General features: G+C 37.0%; 1 protein-coding gene across 1 annotated transcript in view; it reads left to right on the top strand.

The window, feature by feature from the left end:
* The window catches only part of spred2b (sprouty related EVH1 domain containing 2b), a 50688-nt gene that overhangs the window by 10348 nt on the left and 17167 nt on the right, over positions 1-23173 (top strand). Inside the window, exons 2-4 of the mRNA XM_067386740.1 lie at positions 15409-15586; positions 15818-15986; positions 19075-19139. Of these exons, the coding sequence (XP_067242841.1) occupies positions 15409-15586; positions 15818-15986; positions 19075-19139 (412 nt within the window). The remainder of the gene's footprint in view (positions 1-15408; positions 15587-15817; positions 15987-19074; positions 19140-23173) is intronic.

Here is a 23173-nt window from a genome sequence, read left to right as displayed (position 1 = left end):
TCAGAGATGTGAAAATCTTTGAGTTTTGCTGTGGCAAAATAAAACCAGGAAGTAACTAGGGTCACATTTGATTTCAGGGTGCCTTTAAAAAATGAAACCATGTATTTAACGTTGGTGTCTTTTATCACCAAAAATCAATAAGACACAGGACATATGTACACCCCTTACACCTGGTAAAATCTCTTTAATGCATGGCTTTATTGCTTATTGCTTGAATAATCAAAATGGTTTTCAGGTAAACCCTTTTGATTCTTTTTATTTTACCATTTTTTTATATTAAGTTTGGCAAATTGAGGTGTAATTAGGATATTCATAAGCAGAGCACACTGTAGCTGATAGAGTGGCTACATTATTGTATCCCATCCCCCAGAATTCACGTGTTTGCCTGAGAGAGAGAGAGAGAGAGAGAGAGAGAGGGTGAGAGCTCTACTGACTGAACTGAGTGTTGCAACACTCATGTGATAAATGTCATGTGTCCACATGTCTACTGAATGTCCGCTGCACCACTGGACTGAATAGCGAGGATGTCCTGTATTCCTGTCCACATTCTGCTCTTGTACAGAATTATGATGCAATTTGGTGCCTGCAAGTGTTTTTTCCTCTTTACCTCAGCAAAGATGCAAAGGAAAAAAAAAATTGTAGGCACCAAATTGCTTCGTAGTTGAACTATGATGGAGTAGGTGGTTCTTCACTGTTGATGCATCAGGATGCAATGACAACGTCTATGATTCTTAAAGGGTTAGTTCACCCAAAAATGAAAATTCTTTCATCACATTACTCACCCTCTTGTCGTTCCAAACCCGTAAGACTTTCATTCATCTTCAGAACACAAATGAAGATCTTTTTAATTAAATCTGAGAGCTTTCTGTCCCTCCATAGACAGCTATGCAACTACCACTTTGACGCTTAAAAAAGGTTATAAGGAGATCATAAAGCTAATCCATGTAAATGGAGTGGTTTAGTCCAAATTATCTGAAGAGACTTGATTGCTTAATATGATGAACAGATTAAATTTAGGCTTTTATTCACATATTAACATAAATCAGCAAACATAAACAAAAGCTCAACCGAACCTGCTTGAACAAACCTCATTGAGGAAGCTCAAAAGTGCCGCCTAGCACACGAGAATGAACCTCATTGGTTCTCGAACGTCAAGCAAACATGCTTGAGCTTCTGTTTACTGTAACTGACATGCGCGTTGATCAATGTTTAATACCAACCAAAATGTTTGGGTGTTTTTTTTTGCAACATGTTCTCCAACCAATACGACCATAAAGCTCGTTTGTCACTTCCCTGAAATACGACTCATTGGAGCGTTTACTAAATTGGCGCCCCTATCGACAACGGGACACTTTCATTTTAATTCATGAAATACGACCCATAGGAGCGTTTACTAAAGTTGCTCCCCTACTTACAACGGGACACTTTCATTTTAATGTATTGTTCCCTTTTATCTGCGTCATATTTTGGTTTCACGTAGCTCAATTGGCAGAGCATTGCAATAACAATATGCAATCATGTGATCATGCAATTGTGGGTTCGATCCCAGGGAACGCATGTGCTCATAAAGTATAAATGCACTATAAATCACTAAGGGTAGGTTTAGGGGTGGGGTGGGTGTAGTCATTAATAAAAATTAGTTTTGGTAAATGGAAATAGGAGAAATGGTGTAAAAAGTCCACACGCTGCATTTAAATGAACACGCATTTTGATTGGTAATGACAGTCATACGTAATTTCATGACGACAGACGGAACACGACGCTGTCAATGTTTTTACGGCCACTAGAGGGCGCGTGACTTCAAAACGTAAATATAGGTCGTAATATGGTGCTATAGGGTTCGTTTTTTTTTTGTTTTTTTTTGGAGGACAGTCTTTTTTTGGTACTATTCAAATAAAGTCACCCAGTGTAACAGAAGCCAACCAAATAACAGTCGTGAAAAGAAGTTTACTGCCTGGCATATTTTAAATAAAATTACACTGACTGGATTGTTTGATGACGCTGACTGCATATATCAGAAACATGAAATTTTATCAGCAATTTCAAGTATGTTGTTCACAGTGTTGCCAATTGGGCTACCTTTATACTGTTGCCGCGGGTTGTTTTTCCATGTCCCCGGGTTGAATCGACCCCAAATAATGTGATAGTTAGCCCCTGGAATGCAAATTTTACCAGGTGAGCCCCGCCAAAAACACAGTTTTGAGGAGCAATTGGGCGGGTTTTATTGTGAAAACCTGGCAACCCTGGTTGTTTAAGCATTTAAAATGTATGATAAATGTTGATAAAATAACAACAGCTCCTGGCGAAACTGGTTGGTGTGCAGCATTCTTTCACTGGAACCAAGTTGTTTCATTTCATATGTGTGTTCACCATCATATCAGTGAAAAATACAGTAATATATATGTATGGTTTCCATAGAAGTATTCATTAGCCCAACTGATTTCAACTATGACATTAATAATGTTTCTTGAGCAGCAAATCAGCGTATTATAATGATTTGTGAAGGATCATGTGACACTGAAGACTGGAGTAATGATGCTGAAAATTCAGCTTTGATCACAGGAATAAATTACATTTTAATATATATTCAAATAGTAAACTGTTATTTTAAATTGTAATAATATTTCATAATATTACTGTTTTTATTGTATTTTATCAAATAAATACAGCCCTGGAGAGATTATGCCTAAAGGGACAAAAATTAAAGTTATATTTACTTACCCTCCGTTGACGTCCACTGGTGAGTAAATGATGACAGAAATGTCATTTTTATCCCATCACTATCCCATTCATCTAAATAGTAGGTGCTCAGATGGTGCAGGAGCGCCTGGTAGTAAATTACATATTTTTGGTGCATAAGTTTTTAGTCATAAAACATGGCTACTTTTGAATGGCCTCCAATGGAGAAACCAGTGGGTCAAGGTTTAGCCTCTTCTAGTAGATGCCAAAACTACACCATCTGCCTTCAGAAAGCATCTTTCTCTATTGACGGCTATCATACTCTCTTTTCTTAACCACTCGAAACCACCAGGACCAGCTCTCCTGTTCGCACCACCAGTGATTGATGGTTAAGATGTAGGTGTTTACACAGCGTATAGGCTCCAAGTCAGCTCTCGTGTGCGTTGCGTGCGTGTAGGTGTGTTGTTTGATGTAGAGGGGCACAGTAACTAACTGCACTGGTTCATGTTCGGTTGAGCCTACACCCTGTGCATGTGTGGGTGTTGTTGGTCGTAGCTTTAGCTGGAGGTGTAGGCGAGTTGGAGCTTACGCTGCTTGGAGATTATATTCTCTATACGTTAGACTGCGAGAGAAAAAAAACTGTGCTGTAGGCCGCCGGCTCAAGGCAGAAATGGCTGCTTGTGGATGACTCATACTCCAGCACTCCGAGTGTTTGTCAAGGAGACTGAATCATACAGTGTGTGAAGAGGAGGCTGAAGCTTTCTCCCTGCTTTCTGGACGCAGACATGCTCGGTCTCCGTCCTTCTAAGCGCGCCCGGGAGACGCTCGCCCCGCCGATGCCGTGAGCCCTGCCGCTAGATACGCAGAGATGACGGAGAGCAGCCGGTAAGCCCGGTCCAGGCAGGTTTTTCCAGATTGTTCTGTTGTCAAGTGGCGTTCTGCTCTGTGTTTGTCTGTCAGCACTGCTGTATCTTTGCAGGTTCAAAACACAAGGTGCCGCTTTGGATTGCAAAGGTGGCGGTAGTGGGGTCCATGTGGGGTCCACATGATTTCGATTACATTTTGATTCTCGAAACATCTTGGTTTTTCAGCAACAGGGATGCAGATTTGTGGTGAGCTGATAATTCTGTGTAACGATTCGATGTAAAAGCCATAGTAAAATATGTCTGCACTGACTGGCCAATAGGAATAGAATAAGCAGCTATAATAAAATCAGAGGCAGCTCTGCGGCTTTCGCTTGGTGGAAATGAAATGCCGCCTTAAACTTAGTCGTTAGTATGGATTGTTTATGAGCATGATCAACTTTTGAAGGGATTTTCTTGTGATGAACTATATGTTCATTTTTAATGTTCATTTTAATCGTTATCGGCCAGATAAGAAAATTTGGCTGATATATTAAAGCCGATAAATAATTGATTATTTCCTTCAGTTGAGACACTTCAGATGTGCATTGTCCACCATGATGGTTTTGAATTGCTTGAAATATTATTGAAATCACTTCAAAAAGGAAACTACTGTTAGGTGCAACGTGCATATAAGCTGCATAAAATTATGAGATCATTATAATAGAGTGCCCCAGGGATGACGCATTTTTGTAGGCAAAACCCAGAAGCGAGTTAGCATTTTAGGACTTCCGGTTCCAACGCCGTAAAGTCTATGGGTTTTTTGAATGGGTTTTTGCTAAATCGCCTGAAATAAGGTTTGTGGTTAACAAAGCCTCTAAATACTTTAACGTTTTGATCTATGACTTAAAACACACCAGTTATAACCCACTTGTGATTTTTTAAACTTTCACTCTGTCTTAAAATCGACGGTTGCTAACAAATTGCTAAAAGGGGCTACTTCCTTTGGCGAGGACTTTAGACGTCACCATTAAAAACGGGACATTTAGGCAGCATTTCTCATGAAAAAGTGGATAAGTATTCATAACAGCATAGATCATAATCAGCGAGTATGTTTATAAATAAAGTTATTTTCTAAAGTTGTTGTCATAACCCCAGCTTATTTTCTGCGATTTCCAAAAGTCTATGGGAAAAATGCATAGGCTTTCGATCGAGGGAACCCGTGCGCCGCTAACTTCCGGGTTGGCCTACAAAAACACGTCATCCCTGGGGTACTCTATTTTAAACATTATATGTGTGCTTGGGACATGGCTTGGTTATCGGTTATTGGTTATCGGCTTTCAGATATAAAGAATTATCGGTTATCGTATCGGCCAATATTTTCATATCGGTGCATCCGTAAGCTATCCGATACCCAGAAATATTAAGAATGCATTTAAAATTTCAATTATAATTGTTTGTGGATTGATGTAGGATAATTTGAAAAAGAATTATGATGCATTTGTGAATCAATTTTTGTCCCTCACCTCTATTGTCAGTCACAGGCTGAAGAATGTTTGATATTACAAATCAGATTAGCACAATATAGTTTGGCTGTTGAATAATAAACCATTATAGGAACGATGACTTTAAAGATAACTATATTTGCGACCACACCAGCGGACGATATCATTTTGTTTTTTCTAACCGTGTTCTTGTCTGTCACTTTATATGCATCGTTAAATCAGGATGGATTCTTATTTGACTGTCAGTGTTTTTATCGTTCATCAGCATGTATAAAATCGCTCTGAAAGTGATTTCAGTGATATCGTTTCTCTGTGCTGTTATCATTATAGCTGTGGTGTGGACTCTGCTATTCTTTAATATTGAAATTTAATAATTTTTAGAACTATATTTTTATCGTTATCTTTATAGTTATCGTCCTTGGTGTAAATGGGCCTTAAACCTTGTGTATGTGATTTTTTTTAACATGGGAAAGGAGTAAATGCTGGTGAAATCACTGTTACACACAGCCTTGAGTGGCTTAGTGTTTTTATATACACAATATAATAAAAGACACCAATGTTCAATAAGTAGTTTAATATATTAATAAATGATAATTAATTAATAATAATAATGTAAATAAATTAGGCCTATTCTTCCACCAAGCAATGATTTTCACTGTATGCTGTTTAGGTTTGGCACATTAATATAGAACGTGCACTCAATGTAGTTCGTTTTTCGACTGTTCATGTTCGATATTAACTGAGAAATAGAAATGGTTGACAAAAGCTCTGTTTATGATGTTCAATCTTGAAATGTACAGTAGCTAAATGGCAAATTTCCAGCAGGCCTTTGTGGCAGCCTAAAACAAACACACAATTTGTGTAATTGTATGCACAGTTTTTAGATCCCCTTTTGTCTTATTTGTTTGATTAAACAAATGGTTAATGGTTAAACAAGTTTAAAATGGTGTGAGAAGGAAAGGAAAGAGTCGTCTGTAATAAACATTCTCAGAAGCATAAGCTTTATGGATGGGTAGTACCCTTCATCAGTCTCTGTTAATTTGGGAAAATGTGGGAATGATGTTTCCAGCATCTCACGAGGATACGACCACCCTATATTTGGCGGCCTCACAGGACAAGATTTCTGATTGAATTAATTTGGTGCCATGCTTTCATAAATCCCTGAGTCGTCCATTGTTGATCTCATTGAGACTCTGGGAAGAGGTGGCGACATATCATTTAAAGCCTAGAGAACGTGGACAATTCCACATTGTATGGACACCATTGTGCCCTATTGTAACGGCGGTGCCCCTGATTGTAATCAAATAGACTAAACTATGGTGAGACATCCGTCTATCCGTCACTCTCTCCTGACTTCACCCCATCCCCTCTGTGGCCTGCCAACCTGCACGTACGCTAAAACTCCCAGCCACAGAAATTCTGCAAAAAGTTTTGTCGTTGTTACTTCTGTAAACTGGAACTTGTAGACCTTTTATCTTCAAGGAACCCCTGAGTGGGTATTTTTGCTGGCCCTTCGGAGAGCACCTAAAGAATCCCAATGGCTTTCTTTGACCTTTTAAGCTTAGCTTGGAAATATATTAGTACTTTGTGTTGATTTGTGTCAAGGTTATTTAGGTTTGTCATTTTCTCTCCCCCCAGACCTGCTGCTGTCTTCATTTCCATCAATGTCTAAAGTACCGTGAAGATTCGGCAATTTAGTCCGGTGACGTAGGACTGCACGCGATTTCCAATTCCCGCTGGATTTCGTCCTCCGCATATAAGCTTAATAAAACCTGAACCTCATCATCGGTCCATCTGTCATATTTTTTATGTTGAAATAAAATTCAGTGTAGAGTCAACCAATCGAAATGCTGCGTGAACTCAACTAATCAGCATGTTCAGGGCCCAAGTCGCACCGGCGAAAGTTCCTGAACTTTGAAAAAGTACTACCTCGCGAGCAGGGACTTTCTGAAGGGAGAATTTTTACCTGGAACTTCATTTAGACCCTGGTTCCTACGGTCCAAACACACTGAGTACCACCCCAAAGTCCCTAGTTCCCTGGTTCACTAGTTTCAATACTATGAAAGCATACAGTGACCAGTGGCTGTCAAGCTCTAAACAAGACAAAACACACCGTGAAAGTTCATAAAAGTGATCCATTTGCACTATAATCCAAGTTTTCAGAAATCATATCATAGTTTTGTTTGAGGAACAGAATGAAATTTAAAGGGTTAGCTCTCTCAAAAAAGAAAATTCTGTCATCATTTACTCATCCTCATGTCATAAAACTTCTTCAAAACACAAATGAAGGTATTTTTTAAGAGAGATTCCCGAAACACTTATCAAAGTCAATGCAATCAAAATGTATGTGCTTCATAAAAACATTGCCATCTATTTAAATCAAGTAATTCACATGAATTAAGTGGTTTAATCCAAGTCTTTTGTGAGACATAATCACTTTATATGATGAGCAGATATAATTTAGGTTTTTATTCACATAGAAAAGTTGATCAATGCACAATGATCAACATTCATAGAGCACATCAAATTTGCACAAGAACCAATGAGGTTTGTTCTTGTATGTCAAGCATGTTTGAGTTTCCTCAAGAACAAATGAAGTTTGTTTTCATGCGTCAAGCTTGTATGGTTGAGTTTCTGTTTACCATTTGTCTTTGTAAACCTTTTGAAGCATCAGAGTTTTGGTTGCGTGGACTTTCAGTGGAGAAAAATCCCTTCATTTGTGTTTTGAAGATGGGTTTGGAACAATATGAGTGTGAGAAAATGTTGACAGAATTTTCTTTTGGTTGACAGTACCTTTATTTAGCCATGCTACCTTGTGAGTTTGCCACTATTGAACTACACACGTCTTAAGTTCCAAAAAACAGTCTTTTTTGTTGTTAGTCAATACAAGTTGGACACTTGTGTTCATGGGTGAGTGCAGGCTGAAAGTGAATGGGGGTTGTTGCTTTTCTTATTTATTTGGTTACACTTTATTTTAAGGTGTCCGTGTTACAGTGTAATTATACATTTAAGAAATTAGTAATATTAATTAACTACATGTACTTACTATAGGGTTAGGATTAGGTTTTAGGACTTAGGGTTAGTTGCATGGAATTATGCATAATTTATTATTGTTATTATAGTAACTTCATGTGTAACAAGGACACTGTAAAATAAAGTGTTACCATTTATTATTAATTTTTCCATTATGATTCCTTCTAAAAGACTTTAACAATTGAATGAGCACATGTGACACATTTGAATGGAGATGGAATAAGAAGGATGGTTGTGTTGCAGTTGATGTGGAGTGTCACCTGTGTGGCACTCAGCGAGTTGTTTCTTGGCTGGTTACGGTGGGGTGTGACGCTGGCCTGACGCCCACTGCCGCACAGATGGGAGAGAGGCCGCACTGAGACACCTTCCAGCCTGGGATGGCAGCGAGCAGAGGGAGTCGTGGCTTTCGCCGCCTTCGTACATTCTGTTGTGTGTGTGTTCGTGTACGTGTGTGTATGCGCACGCTTCACATTATGTCTGTTAAATGCCTGTAATTCTATGACCCTATTTTTTTTCCCCCGAGAAGCCAGATGGTAGATATCCCAGCATGCTAAAAAGACATGCTAAATATTCTCATTTATTTACTTGGAAAAGATGACCAGCTAACTATCACTGGTAAAAGCAACTGCATTGTATGATAGGAGTAAAAACCACAGAAGCATTTTGGGTTTCCATGGTCATGGAGATTTTGTTGTGACTATAAAGGTGTGTGGTTTTCGTTTTGGTTTTGTTTTGCCTCATTGACTAGTTGACAAAAACTTGTGTAGACAAAAACCAGTCTGATAAAATGGTGTCATCATTTACTCACCCTCATGTTGTTCCAAACCCAACCCAGGCTCATTGGAAAAACGTGTCTGTGGTGACCTTTCTGCTAAATTATATGTAATTGCTTCTTGCTCTTTTATGACACTTTCAAAGTGAAATGTCCAGCGAATGGCATTATCTAAATATCTGAAACAAATGAATGTGAATCTTGCAACATTTTATTATGTTGTACATAATGCGGAAGTTCAGAAATGAAATGTCTGGTGAATGGCTTCATGCTCTTATCGTGTTCGAAAGTAAGGTACCACCTACACTAAATTGATAGAATTAACAAAAGTAAACGTGAGATAAAATCACAATTTTAGAAGCAAGCATGCCATTTTATCTTGCTTCTACGAGTACCAGGTGAGCTACTGAGCAAGTTTACTACATCTGTACAAACCCATAAATACAGAGCTGATTATGTGATGCAAACTTCAAAATGTATTAGTTTAACAGTCATGCACTATGATAAACTGCCACTAGTGTTCATTTCAGCTGGAAACTGCAGTGAATTGTATAGGTTTTTGGATTTTTTCTAATGAGCCTTGGTTGAATAAGCATGCTGTTATTTTTCTGTGGAACACAAAAAGAAGTTTTGAATCTTCAAATCTTTTCTATTCAAGAAGACCTAAAACACTTGAGAACACTCGAGTCCTAAAACACTTGGAACAGACTGAAATTTTTGTTTTAAATTATATTCCTAAATTTGTTACCTCACATAAAAAGGGAAATCTGCTAAAGAAGAAAATCTGTTTTGTGAAATCGCGATGAACTGAGATGAATGACAGCTTTTTAATGATTATAACGGGAGTTTGAAAATGTAATATTGATTTATAAAACAATTCAATAAACATGAAGCTAATATTAAGTGACTTAAATTTTAGGAACAGTATTGTCAGATTTTGTCAACTAAAATAGTAAACTGCTGCGCATCACCGAGCAAACACAGCGGTGTTTCGTTTATGAACGAATCTGAGTTTTCAAATGAATTTAGTGAGTCAATGATTCAATGACTCATTCATAACGACAGTCGCTTGCTTTGTTTCTGAATGAATTAGCCATTTGAATGAATCGATTGAATGAATGATTCAGTGACAAAGACAGTGACTTGATGGCGGTTTTAGTTTCATTTTTAAAGTATCGTTTCAGTTATTTCATTTAAATCCTTTTATATTTTTATATTCAAAACCTTCTATTTGAAACATTAATCTTATAACATTGTTATCATGAATTTAAATGCACTTCTGAGCCTCATTAAACAGTCTGTAAATATACCTAAATACCACCTTTTTGTTCTTCTGTGCCACCTCTGCAGTGCAAAGATGAATTTTGTCGAATTTCATTTGATTGACAACTTATTCTTTCTGATTGTGTCTTATTATTCTAAATCAAATTATAAATATAAATTTATGAATTTGACAGAAAAGATGACACATTTAATAAGATTAGAAAAAAATGCACTTACAAAGGTAAATTAAATAATTAAATAAATAACCTGGCAAGTCATTTTAAAGAGTCAAATATCGCCTCAAAATGAGAATGTTAATTTCTGTCATTGATCAGATGGTGCTCCTAAATTTTTGACTGTGCTCCTAAAAAAGAAATGTATAGCATAAAGCCCTGCCTCTGCAAAAAAAAAAAAAGGGTCTTAAAAGAAAAATCCTTATACAGTGATTATGAACAACAGGATAGTTCATGGAAATCCATTGCTCAAACAGTACAGGAATATTTTATTGTTCCGAGACTTGTTTCACTATACTGTACTGTGATTTTGATGTCTTTGGTATCAAATAAAGAAAGAAAATGTAATGCAAAATATGTTGATGACTTAAAATGCCAAAGATTTGAGTAATAAAGTAAGTCTTCTGTTGTAAATGTAGTGTCCTTGGAAGGACAAAGAAGATAAACAACAGGAAGCAACAATGACATCACACAGGAAGGAAACAGCAGTCTCTAATTTTAATCAGACGTTACATTCAGTGACTAATAAGAGAAATTTTCAGTGTTTTAAGAGGTAATGCTTTAGCATAAAATGAGTGGACATGTTCAAATTGACAATCAGTCCTATTTGTTCTTCCATTTGTAATATATATCTCACCCCGTTACCCTGTTGTGCCCTCCTGCACTCACCGGAGTGTAAAAGGGTGCGATCTTTCAAACTGTATGATGGAAAAGCGAGGAAAAAGGACTGTTTTTTGTAAATTTCCACATCACAGATGGATAGAATGACTCACTCTCTCACACACACAGACATAAACACTCACACATACTTCAGTGACATTTTCACTCGCCTTTCTGCATTTAACATCCAGGTTTTATCATGCGTCTTCTTTTAGATCCGTCGTGAGAGAGATTATCGGTAAAATCAGCATTGCTTTTAATCAAATATATCTGCCAGTGAACTAATTGACTGAAATTGCCTAGTATAATTGATTATTGAGCATTTTGGCATAACAGACATGGTAGTTTCCCTTTATGTTTTCTTCAAAACTGACAGCCTTGATACTTAACATTTTGTTTTTAATTGTTTTCCTGGGGATTTTTTTTATTATTAAATATTGTGCAAAATATGTCATTTGCTATATTTAATTAGTAAATTTCGCAACATTTAAAGGTCTCATTTCATCCACAAAATTATATATAAATTATGTTTTTTATATTATTTGCTTCAACAAAAAAATAAGGACCACTACTATTTTTGTCATTATTTCCATGTGAATTAAGCCCCCAATAAAAATAATATAATCATTTTTACAGATTTTGTTTTGCATTACAGTAATAAAGGAGAATGCTTAATTGTCATATAAAGCTTAATTTAATATATATCAGTGTTGTGACTGTTAACTAAACCGTTACAAACCGGTAATATAAATACAGCTAAAATAAAATACAAATATAATAAAATACAAATTTAATAAAATTATTAAAACTGATTGAAATTACTTAAAAAAAAAAGATTTAAATCTAAAAAAAATCTAAATAGATTAAAAAAAACTAACAAAAGCACATAACAAATGCACTAAAACTTAAAATGAAATTAAAATTAAACTGAAAATATAAAAATAAAGGTGCTAATTCAAAATATTAATAAATATCTAATAGTATAATACTAAAATTTAAAAACAAAAAATGCCTTTAATATATACACCTTTTGGACCCCAGTACCCCAGACACCCTACGGGACATGAAGGACGTGTGGTGTAAATCTCAACGACAGCTGCAGCTTAGAGGGGAATCACCAGCCCTCCGCTCGTTCAATTATGAAAAACACCTAGTTTTATGAGGAGTTACATTTGATTTGATTTTAATTAGCTGCTGATATTGAATGACTCTGGCATAGAGACAATCCCCTGGCCTGGCTCTCTAAGTGTAAGTACATTAGACGGTGCTTCTCCCACAGGACTTCCTCCCTCATTAATTCTAATCCCACAGACAGCATTTCTCTATTTCTTTCCACTAGAGGAGCCACATATACGTAGGCCCTGGGCCAGTCACTGTGTATAATAATTACAAATGGATGATCGTAATACCCGCTCATATGGCTGCTGTGGTCTAGATCCTGTCGTATTCTCTTTTATTAGAAAGAATCTTCTCAGATTGTTCTAGATGCTCTTCAACCAGATTTCATATCCCAGAAGAACTTTTTATTGCATGTTTACAGCATATTCCTCCTAAAAGTCATTAAAACGAGTCGATTCAAATGAGTCAGTTGGTCTCCTACAGTAGTAGTATACCCTTATACAAAAAAGTATAGTTCATTTTACTAAAGGTACAGTATGTTACTTTTTGGCCCTCTAGTGGTTAAACAAAAGTGCATGCATTTTGCGGAAGAACATTGTTTTGGTTGTACTTCGGCTCTGTGTGACTGTGTGGCTGAATATGGTCCTTTCTCATAACTAAAAAAGAGAGAGAGATTATCCTACTGCTCATAAAACATTCACTATAGGCTTCAGAGATAGAGGATCTCAAGCTGACTGCTGAAGACGTTACTGTAGCTTTACCCATTAATAGCCACAGTACTTCCTTGAAAATAAATTCCAGCTACAGCAACCATAATGAAAAAGACCCTTCACAATAGATAATGCTTTACAGTGAACTCTGTTAGAGAGTTAAAGCAATTTACCTGTTCAATAAAATACCTTACTAACCCGTTAGGTAATAAAAACGACATTTCCATATCGCCTTTACAACATTTTAAATCCCTCATTTCTCCAAAAAGCCAAGCCAATGTTGATTCTTGTTTTATTACAGACTCTCCTGTTCAGCGTTTTTTCTTTTAAAATGGGTGAATCCCCAGAGGTTGGAGGTTTAGCGGCTCCATGTCAAACTTTCTCGCTCGTTGAGACAATTAACCTATGCCAGTCCCTCACCATATGCGTCAAAATAGCCGTAACGTCTTTTCTTTATTTACAGATATGATGAGATACGCACAAGTGAGTACAGAATTACCCACGAAAACCATCCTGTCAGGTCTAAAATATAAACACTTATAATAGGCTTAACAAGGTGAATCAAGACAAAAACACGTTTTGGAAGAAGGACTACTATTCAAAAGTTTGGTGTAGGTAAGATTAAATAATAATTTAAAAAGCAATTAATACTTTTGCGTGATGATCTCGTAAACCATGTTACTGATGTTTTTAAGGCCCTACCTCGTGCACAGATGATGTATATTGATATTATTCCATTCAGTGCACCTAATAAATAGTCTTTTATCAGTTAGTAAAGACAGTTTCAAGTAATATTGCAAAAATGTATAAAACAAAACATCCTCTTTAGCACCTTTAAGCAGGTCAGAGTGTCTGAATCATTTTCAGAATAAACAATTTTCTGAATAAAGTCCAAATTTGTATCAATTTTACTGGTAGTCCACTGTATAAAGAAGTTTTGGGTATAATATGTCACAGTTTACTTTATTTTGCTATCCTCACTTACAGAAATGAACTATAGTGTCCTGCTTATACAGTATCTGTCTGAGCACCGTTTGAGACATTGTTGAGACATCTTCTGAAGTTCTTGAAGAGACGTGAGATTATTAGTGTTTTTTCCTTAGGTGAAGAATCTGAGAAGACTTAATTTGCTCTCTAATCTCACTACTATCTTGTGGGAAACAACTGATATATTAAAGAGTTACTTTTCTGTCCTCCTGGTTATTTGTGAGTCAGAGGGCTGAGGTCTTAATGTAGATTGTGAGCATTCACACGTACATGAGGCCGTTTCCTTCCTCTGGATCAGTCTATTGATTTAGTTGCTCTCTGGTCTTGAGACGTGCCCTCACCTCCTCACCCGTCCGCTCTCCTTCTCTGGTTAATTATTGAACACGCCAGCTCAGGTTACCATATAAGGCTGACTGCTGGCTTTCACGGCATTACAGGGGAAGAACGGTTGAGTTAGTTTGAAAGTATACCTGGCTCAGGCTCTGGACCAGTGTGAGTACAGATGCCCCTTGAGATGACTCTCTTAATTTGGTTTTACATTTTGCCGCCTTGTCCTCTGGCCATGTGTAACACTGTGAATATTGTGAATTTCATACTGACAGGCCACCTTGGTTTGGCCTAAGGTGTTGATGCTTGATTTCCCCATTTCTATGCCTGACATCATTGCGTAAAGTCGATGATGAATGGAACATACATAGCTGGATTTAGAGTATGGCTGGGCTAGGATATTTATTTATTGAAGTAAAATTTGTTTTAATGATAAAATCAATAAATTAGTTTCTTTAGTGAAATTACACTACCATTCAAAAGTTTGGGATTTATAAGATTTTTCTTTTTTAAAGAAATGAATGCTTTTGTTCAGCAAATAAGCATGAAATTGGAGAATGTTACAAAAGATTCCAGTTTAAAATGATTGCTTTTGAACTTTCTATTCATCAAAGAATCCTGAGAAATAAGTATCACAGTTTCCACGAACACATCTATGTAGACCACAAAAATTAAGCAGCACAACTGCTTTCACCATTGATAATAATAAGAAATGTTTCTTGAGCAGCAAATTATCATATGAGAATGATTTCTGAAGGACCATGTGACACTGAAGACTGGCGTAATGTTGCTGGAAATTCAGCTTTGCAATTGCAGCAATAAATTACATTTTAAAATATATTAACAGAGAAAAGTTATTTTAAATTGTAATAATATTCAACAATAAGAAGTAAAATAAAATAAAAACCTAGTCAAAATTTAATGAACATAAAAAAGAATGATATTTAATTCATGAAGACAATATTCTCCAGAATATGTATTTACTACAATATTTAATGCCACATGGGGACTACCATGAATATTTGATAACATAAACAAATTTTTTTAGTTTTGAATCAATGTTTTGAAACGGATAGATTGAACTAATTCACAATGAATCAAACTTTAATGCTACTTTACCATTTATGCTACTGAAATTTAAATCAAAGACAGTATTAAGCATAAAGCCTAATTTTTACAGTGTCATTTTTTTGCAAATATAAGATAATCCCTAATTTGGATTATGCCCCATTCATGTGTCATTCAAAATTAAACTTTCTCTTTCTCTCTCTTTCTCAGTGACAGTTACATTGTGCGCGTCAAAGCGGTGGTCATGACCCGAGATGACTCGAGTGGGGGATGGCTGGCACAGGAAGGTGGGGGCCTCAGCAGGGTGGGCGTCTGTAAGGTGATGCCTGCTGAGCTGACCGGCCACAGCGACTTCCTCATCCATGGCGAGCGCCTCAAAGACAAGCAGGTGTGGCACGAATATTCATAGTCTTCCTCCCCAGGGGCTTCTAGAAAATCAAGCTGATTTACAACCTGGGGAGTTTTGCATGCTGGGTTCTTTTACAAGACAAATCTGGTTACAAATCCATTTGTTATGTGATTTGCAAGACTTTTCTCAGGCAGTGACCTCTAGCAGTGCAGCAGCAGCAGAAGGCTGTGGGCTCAGTCTCAGATATGTCTCACTTGTTTTGGCTGGCAGGTGATTTTAGAATGTTTCGTGAGGAAGGATCTGATCTACACGAAGGCCACGCCCACATTTCACCACTGGAAGGTCGAAAACAAAAAATGCGGCTTGACGTTCCAGAGCCCCGCCGATGCCCGTGCCTTTGACAGAGGTGTGCGGAAAGCCTTGGAGGACATAACAGAGGGTGAGAACATTCAAAAAGTTGAAAAACACTTGCATGTATCCAGGCTTAAGAGTGCACTAAATATTTTTTCTGCTCCACAACAGTTTTATACATAAACAAATGTTAAGCTCTAAAAAGAAAAGTAAAAGTATTTTTTAAAATGCTATACACTCACATAAGATGAAGACTCTAATCATATAAGAAGGTCTCCCCTCATGGTGGCAGCCATGCTGAAATCACATGACCTGCTGACTACAAACCCGATTCCAAAAAAGTAAGGACACTGTACAAGTTGTGAATAAAAAAGGAATGCAATAATTTACAAATCTCATAAACTTATATTTTATTCACAATAGAATATTGATAACATATCAAATGTTGAAAGTGCGACATTTTGAAATGTCATGCCAAATATTGGCTCATTTTGGATTTCATGAGAGCTTCACATTCCAAAAAAGTTGGGACAGGTAGCAATAAGAGGCCGGAAAAGTTAAATGTACATATAAGGAACAGCTGGAGGACCAATTTGCAACTGATTGGGTCAATTGGCAACATGATTGAGTATAAAAAGAGCCTCTCAGAGTGGCAGTGTCTCTCAGAAGTCAAGATGGGCAGAGGATCACCCATTCCCCCAATGCTGCGGCGAAAAATAGTGGAGCAATATCAGAAAGGTGTTTCTCAGAGAAAAATTGCAAAGAGTTTGAAGTTATCATCACCTACAGTGCATAATATCATCCAAAGATTCAGAGAATCTGGAACAATCTCTGTGCGTAAGGGTCAAGGCCGGAAAACCATACTGGATGCCAATAATCTTCGGGCCCTTAGACGGTACTGCATCACATACAGGAATGCTACTGTAATGGAAATCACAACATGGGCTCAGGAATACTTCCAGAAAACATTGTCGGTGAACACAATCCACCGTGCCATGATCCAGAAGCGCAGGCGTTTTCTCTGGGCCAAGGCTCATTAAAAATGAACTGTGGCAAAATGGAAAACTGTTCTGTGGTCAGACAAATCAAAATTTGAAGTTCTTTTTGGAAAACTGGGACACCATGTCATCCGGACCAAAGAGGACAAGGACAACCCAAATTGTTATCAGCGCTCGGTTCAGAAGCCTGCATCTCTGATGGTATGGGGTTGCATGAGCGCGTGTGGCATGGGCAGCTTACACATCTGGAAAGGCACCATCAATGCTGAAAGGTATATCCAAGTTCTCGAACAACATATGCTCCCATCCAGACGTCGTCTCTTTCAGGGAAGACCTTGCATTTTCCATCATGACAATGCCAGACCACATACTGCATTATAAAGTGGAAGATGCGACAAAGAAGACCTAAGAAAGTTGAGCAGCTAGAAGCCTGTATTAGACAAGAATGGGACAACATTCCTTTTCCTAAACTTGAGCAACTTGTCTCCTCAGTCCCCAGACGTTTGCAGACTGTTATAAAAAGAAGAGGGGATGCCACACAGTGGTTAACATGGTCTTGTCCCAACTTTTTTGAGATGTGTTGATGCCATGGGAAAAAAAAATCAACTTATTTTTCCCTTAAAATTATACATTTTCTCAGTTTAAACATTTGATCATGTCATCTATGTTTTATTCTGAATAAAATATTGAAATTTGAAACTTCCACATCATTGCATTCTGTTTTTATTCACAATTTGTACAGTATCCAAACTTTTTTGGAATTGGGTTTGTACTCACTTTATCTCAGTTTCACCCTTATTATTAAACGCTTTTGGTTATGGAATAAATTAATCATGGGTGACAAAGAGTCTTGGGGAAAGTTACTTTTAAAAGTAATGCATTGAAAAATTGGGTTTCTCCCTAAAAAGTAACTAATTGCATTACTTTTTATGAAAAGTAGTGCGTTACATTACTTTTGTGTTACTTTTTCTCAACTGGGCTGGTCTTGCTTGTTTTTTTGTAATATCAACAAAAAAAGTTCTATTTTTGGCAAATGTTAAGGCCCTTTCACACCAAAAGTGAAATGAATAAGCCTCAGGATGAAGGAAAAGCATTTTTACACCCGTACAGTAGAGGGCGCAGCTCAAACAAACCTTTCAGCTGTGCTGCCATTCTGGAATACAGAAGAATAGGATACAGGAGAAGGAAGTTCAACACTCTTATTTCTAAATCTAATCTAAAGTAATTTTTGCTTATTAGTATTGTTGAATTGGATCATAGAAGGTCAGCAGCAAAGACATTGATTAATAAAGTGAGATTAAATACATAAAGTATATTTGTGTAATTTAATATAGTTAAATATTACATTACCGTAAAATTCTGAGATTGCATTTCACTGTTTTTATTCATTTTGAGGAATTCTGACTCTATTTATTTATAAGTGAGATGAGTAAATGCATGTTCACATTTAGTCCAGAACTACAATAACCATCATGTTCACACAGCACACACAACACCTCTGCACTTTATTTCTCGCAACATGGGGACAGGAGAGCTGTCAGTCAATACATGGGAAAACATAACTTGTGTTACTTATTTGAAAAAGTAACTTAGATATTTTGTTGTAAATTGAAAAAGTAATGCATTACTTTCTAGTTACTTGAAAAAGTAATCTGATTACATAATTACTATGAATTAATGCGTTACCCCCAACACCGGTGACAAATACGTGAATATGGTATATTCGCAATTGCATCAATAAACGAAAAACTTGTGTGTGTGATTCTGCATCCACACCAGTAGGTGTCAGTAGGAAGTCTAAGACCACTGTTGTGTTAGCTAGCAAAACAACATGTTCACAACAGCATACTACCAAACCACTTTTACTATTTCAGAAGCATGTTGTGTTTTTGTTTAGAACAACAAATAATTAAAGCAGTCTTAAATGTGCTGCAAGACTTTGTGAATTAACTACAACCACCTATGTCAAGGGTAGAGAGACTATAGATTAGCAATGTGATGCCTAAGGTGTCAGTGATATGCTCTAGGACATCTGGCTGGAGTTGTGTTTCATCCATCAATCAATCTTTCACTGTCTTGTCAGTTTCTGTCTCTCTCCAACCTCAAATACCACCATTAACCGACAGGATATGTGAAGGTCTGTTAGCTCATGTCTCCTGTTTGTGTGTTTTATTTTAGGTTCCACAACTTCCTCTTCAACACTCCAAAATGAGGCTGAACTTGGAGATGATGATGTGTTCACAGTAAGAGCCTTTGTTGTTTAATGATTATTTGAAAGGTCATGAAACCCTAACACATTTTTGAGATGTTAACAGATATGTAAAGGTTGCACATCAATGAAAACAACAATAGCACTCATTATGTTTATTATTAAGGGAAAGGTGGTATTTTTTTCATTTTTTGGAGCCATTTTGTTATTCCATTTTAAAAAGCAAAGTTGAGCCAACGTCATGAAAAGTGAGGTATATGCGTTAATTCGGAGCTGTGGCTGGGGAGTACGCATCTACGTCATCCGTTGCTGAGCTTTTTGCTGCATTATTCTTGCATTAACTCTTTTACTCCAATCACTGCGCTGTATTATGCATGAGATCGCATTACAGCAGAGAATTCAAAAGTCACGAAAAACCTTTTCTGCACTGTTCCTTCACTTCTGCCTTTTCAGCTTTGAGTTTCATAAGTTTCCTCAGTACAGTAACACAAAGTGTTGTTTGCATTTTCTCCACAATGCGGTAAGAGCAGGAGTTTGACAACCAACACATGGAAAATACAACTGTAACAATATTTAATATGTAACAACACTTGGAACGTGCATGAGAGCGGTTTCTATGCCATGATGAGTTTAACAACACTCATAGTTCATATCTGGACCAGAGCAAGCATGTTATTATGAACATAATTCATATACTCTCTTGCTCCAAACATGAACCAGCACTGTGTATGTGCACATATTCCATCATGTCTTCCTCAGATGAAATATATATTTGTGTGAATAAGGACACTGATACAGCGGTACGTCTAATCATGAAGGCGATGACACTATGAATTATTCTGATAGACAGAAGATTGATGTAGACTGAAAATTCAAAGAAGAATGGACAAAAAAGTAACTATGGCTTTATTATTTCTGTTAAACTGATGCGTGTCATTTTTTCTAATTTTATGCCCGTAAACGTAATGTAACGTAAACAATTTTTTTTTATTTTATTTTTTTTATTGAAACATGCATAGATTAAAGGGAGTAACAAATATTAATGCTATGGGTAAATACTTCAATGATATATACAATTTAAATAACATAAAATTTAAACGTATTAGGGTGCAATTAACATGAAATCGCGCTTAAACCAATTTGGCTTAGTGCGATTACTTTTTCTTTCTTTTTTTCAATGAAGCACGGGTTTGTGATCAGTAGTAAATGCTGCTTCATCTGAAAGCTCTGCGAGTTTGAGTCGCTTATAATGTGCATTTGAAAAAGCAACATGCATCAAACATCTTGCATTTATGAACCTCTTGTCCAACAAAAGACGACATTTAATTACATGTTTTTATTTCAAACTCAATTCATAACATCAGTCGAGTGTTTAAAAACATCCTTCTGTGAGATGACGTGGCTTCTTACACAGCAAGGCACACAGCATATTTCATAGTATTCTATACAGTGAGAAAGGCTTTGTCGATTAGCATTTAAGTATAAATATACGTTATTATCATGAAAATACCAGAGAAGGCTTGAAGAACTCGGAGAAGAACTCAGATATATTGTGTTTATTTGTCATGTTTAATCAATCAAAGCATTTCAATGTTCTGTTTATTTAACTACAACAATAGTATGATGCCCATTTCCTGGAATGATGTGTGTTATATCGTACTTCTGCAGGGCATATTTGGAATTTCTGCGAGAGCGCCCTCTGGCTTTCAGATGGAGCAGCATTTACTACTGATCACAGAGCTGTGCTTCACTGAGGAGCTGCGCATAAAAAAAGCCTTTGCCAAATCACGTGTGGTTTAATTTCAATTAATCATGCAGCCATAAAATGTATGCAATATAATTTAAATTTAAATACAATTGAAATATAATAACAAATTAATTTTTTTCTGCATTACAGTAATGAGAATGAGATTTATTGCATTAAGGCCCCGGTATACTTCAAACAAAGTTCTTTTTCGTTCTTCGTTTAGGGGTAAAACGAAGTTCGAAATGCGTGACCAGCGATATACTGTAAACGGACATCTGACGCCGCCCACACTGCTGATATCGACGTTTAGATGAATATGTAAAATATGTGCCGTGCACTTTCTTCTCAGTAACAAAATAAACACAACAAAAATGAGAAAACAGTAAGCATTTATTATAGAAAGCATAAGAAAAGCGTCTGATCATAACAACATGGGTATGTTAGCACGAGCTCTGCAAACTAGCACTCCAGTCACGTCACGTCTTCATATAGCACTTTATTCAATAGATTGCTCAAAAGCAAGCATCTTTACTGTATCAAACATGAAAAACAGTGTTAGTGCCTAATTTTTTTATAAGCACAACTTCATTTTGTACTATAAAGCGGCTATCCAGTGTGTTCATGTTTTCACCCATGGAGCTCTTACCTCGACGAACTCAAACACACGAAATGAGTTAAAGACGCGTCCCACATGAGTGAAGGCGGAGCCTTGGCGGACACCTCCTATTACGTTATCGTCACGGTCCAATGGTAGTACAAAGGTGTTTTGCAGCTGGAGCGGACTTTTCCTGAAAGTTCGCTTTGGCAAACCGTTTCGAACTTCCAAAAAGAACACAAAATGAACTTCGTTTTGGCCTGATTTTGTTCGAAATGACGTCACATCAGTTCATTCTTCGATTTCGTTTAATGTAATAAGATTTGGGGGCAAAAGTGTTAAAGGGATAGTTCACCCAAAAATTTATGTTTATCTGCTAACCCCCCAGCGCATCCAAGATGTAGGTGACTTTGTTTCATCAGTAGAACACAAATGATGATTTTTAACTGCAACAGCTGCCGTCTGTCAGTCAAATAATGCGAGTTATCGGCTAGTTAGGTCTGATCGCGGTATGACAGCAGAAGTGATGTCTCGCACTCATTGAAGTATATGCGTGAGACATCACTGCCATTGTCAGAGCGCGATCAGACCTAACTAAGCGAGTGCTGAACGCAGTTGGACATAGTGGTGTATTAGAGGTAAAAAATTATATATAAATACTGTTCAGTTTCTCACACAAACCGATCATTTTGTGTCTTAGGACATCAATGTGTCGTCACGAGCCGCAGGGTTTAATTTGGATTTGTCTATGCAAGTTTTATTTACTCTTATGAAAGAAGTTCCCATTCACCCGCATTATATGACTGACAGACGGCAACGGTTGGAGTTAAAAATCATAATTTGTGTTCTACTGAAGAAACAAAGTCACCTACATCTTGGATGCGCTGGGGGTAAGCAGATAAACATCAAATTTTCAATTTTGTGTGAACTATCCCTTTAAATGTTATTAAAAATGTAATGGTTTTCAGGCTTCCTTCTCTTTCAGCTAAATAAAATTTCTTATTTATTTCTTTTGATTTTGGAGTGAAATATTACATCCCTGCACAAGACATGCAGAAGAAAAATCAATTGATTAATTTTTGGCAACATTTCTTAACTTATTCAGTATTTTTTATTTATTTACTTAGGGTAGATTGTGCTTTTGTTAAATTTACGATTGAACAAAACTGAGGGAGCAAATTAGTACAACATGTCCACGGTTTAACAAAAATGAGGGAAGGAATTAATGTGTCGTGGGAATGAACTCTTTTCGTTTTCTTCAGCTCATGTCATTTACGTGGATCTGTATGAGCCAGACATGTTCTTGACATGTTTTTCTGTTTCCTCACCCAAACATATTGGTGGTGCGTGTCTTTTCACGCTAAAGTGCACTAAGGACATGTATGTTTTAAAAGTAATATTTAGTAACTTCCTCTTCCCTTCAGCTTTGAGTGTGTTTGAAGCATCCCAGAAAAGGCCCTTGTGATATTTTTTCCCACTGTGGAAGAGACGGGCCTTTGTTTTTTGAAGATGGTGGATGTGATAGCAGCGCAGGCAGGTTTCCTGTGGCGATTTCTGAGTAGGCTGTTCCGACGCTTGGCTTTTGCCCACTTACTGTCCTTTTGTCACAGTCACAGGAGACCAGGAGCAGCAGGCGGGGTCAGGAGATGACTTCCTGCTCTCCCCAGTAAAACTATCATTAGCAGCTGCTTCCTAGCTAACTGCCATCCTGATTTACTGCCGCCCT

The sequence above is a fragment of the Chanodichthys erythropterus genome, chromosome 5 (genome assembly GCF_024489055.1).
Source record: "Chanodichthys erythropterus isolate Z2021 chromosome 5, ASM2448905v1, whole genome shotgun sequence".
Classification (NCBI taxonomy): Eukaryota; Metazoa; Chordata; class Actinopteri; order Cypriniformes; family Xenocyprididae; genus Chanodichthys; species Chanodichthys erythropterus.
The sequence above is the reverse complement of the archived record's forward strand: the minus strand, read 5'-3'. Positions and strand labels throughout refer to the sequence as shown.